This window comes from Ursus maritimus, unplaced genomic scaffold (assembly GCF_017311325.1).
Source record: "Ursus maritimus isolate PB19 unplaced genomic scaffold, ASM1731132v1 scaffold_21, whole genome shotgun sequence".
Taxonomy (NCBI): Eukaryota; Metazoa; Chordata; class Mammalia; order Carnivora; family Ursidae; genus Ursus; species Ursus maritimus.
In genome coordinates, this window is record NW_024424564.1 from 53,879,099 (window position 1) to 53,880,327 (window position 1,229).

General features: G+C 66.2%; 1 protein-coding gene across 2 annotated transcripts in view; it reads left to right on the top strand.

Annotated features, from left to right (window-relative positions):
• The window catches only part of GRAMD4 (GRAM domain containing 4), a 46,121-nt gene that overhangs the window by 32,588 nt on the left and 12,304 nt on the right, over positions 1 to 1,229 (top strand). For both annotated transcript variants that reach the window (XR_005836798.1, XM_040637728.1), the window contains exon 10: positions 799 to 870. Coding sequence is in view for 1 of the 2 variants with exons in the window: in XM_040637728.1 (XP_040493662.1) it covers positions 799 to 870 (72 nt within the window). In the remaining variant the exon portion in view is untranslated. The remainder of the gene's footprint in view (positions 1 to 798; positions 871 to 1,229) is intronic.

Genomic DNA, 1,229 nt, shown 5'->3' on the forward strand with positions numbered 1-1,229 from the left:
GGGGGGGGGGGGGGGGGGGGGGGGGCACCAAGGGGCCCCCGAGACCAGACGATGAGTAGAGCCAGGATCAGCAAACTGTGACCGCAGCCCTCCGTCTGGTTTTATAAAGTTTTGTTGGCATATAGGGAAGCCCTTTCACTTGTTCTGTGCTACGGACGCTTGGGGCAGCCGCGGCTGAGGTCCGTGGCTGTGGCAGAGCCCACGCGGCACACAGAGCCCCAGGGGTTTACCGTCTGGCCCTTTACGGAAAAGGTTTGCTGACCTGCGCTGGAGGGAGGCTGTGGCCCGTGGGTGGAGCTGCCAGGCACGGGCAGGAGGGACGGCACCCGCTCTGCGTGGAGCTCACGGGGTGCTGGGTGCAGTGGTGCCCACGGGGCCCCTTTAGGCGGGGGCCAGGGAGGGAGTCTCGGAAGGCAGGCCAGCTGTGTCTGCTGGGCCCCAGCATCCAGGAGGCCTGCCGGAGGTTCTTGTTGAATGAACTCATACAAACAGGCGGAGGTCATGCATCCCCTTTTGCCTCAGTTTCCCTCCATGTAAAGTGTGGGGTGGAGGGCTGCGTGGTCTCAGACGCATCTTTGAAGATGAGCCGTTGAAGCGCGACTCCCTGCTGGCTGTGGGGGCGGCCACTGCCCGCCCACCCTCAGGCACTAGGGAGTGTCTGCCGGGACAGCCGGCCCCTGCTGTGCGGGGCAGCAGAGTGACCCTGCTCCTGGGGCTGGGAGGCCTCTGGGCTGTTCCTGTGAACCATTCCTCTGGGCGGCTAAGTTTTGGTGGGAATTCTCCCCCCTTTGGCTGCAGGAGCCTCCAAAGGAAGACCTGACCGTGTCTGAGAAGTTCCAGCTTGTGCTGGATGTCGCCCAGAAAGCCCAGGTACCGCTCTTGGGCTCCGGCCCGGGGGCGTCTCTGCGCCAGCCTTGCCCAGTGGGGGTCCCCAAACCCCCAGAGCCCCAGGCCTGGCTTGTCTATTGTCAGCTGACCTGCCATCAGCCTTCCCGTTGATCCCTTGGCAGCAGCCAGGACGGCCCCGATTGGCGGGAGGGTCTCGGCTGACGGCTGGCGCCCTGGAGGGTGGAGACCCGCTGAGCCCGGCCGGGGGCCGGCATCTGTGTGGTTCCCTGGGCTTCGTGGGGACCCACCACCCCGTCCTCAGCCTGTAAGTGGCTGGGCGGGACATCAGGGCTCTGCGTCGCCCGCGGCTGTGGCCTCACGGGGGCGGCACCTCTGCCCCC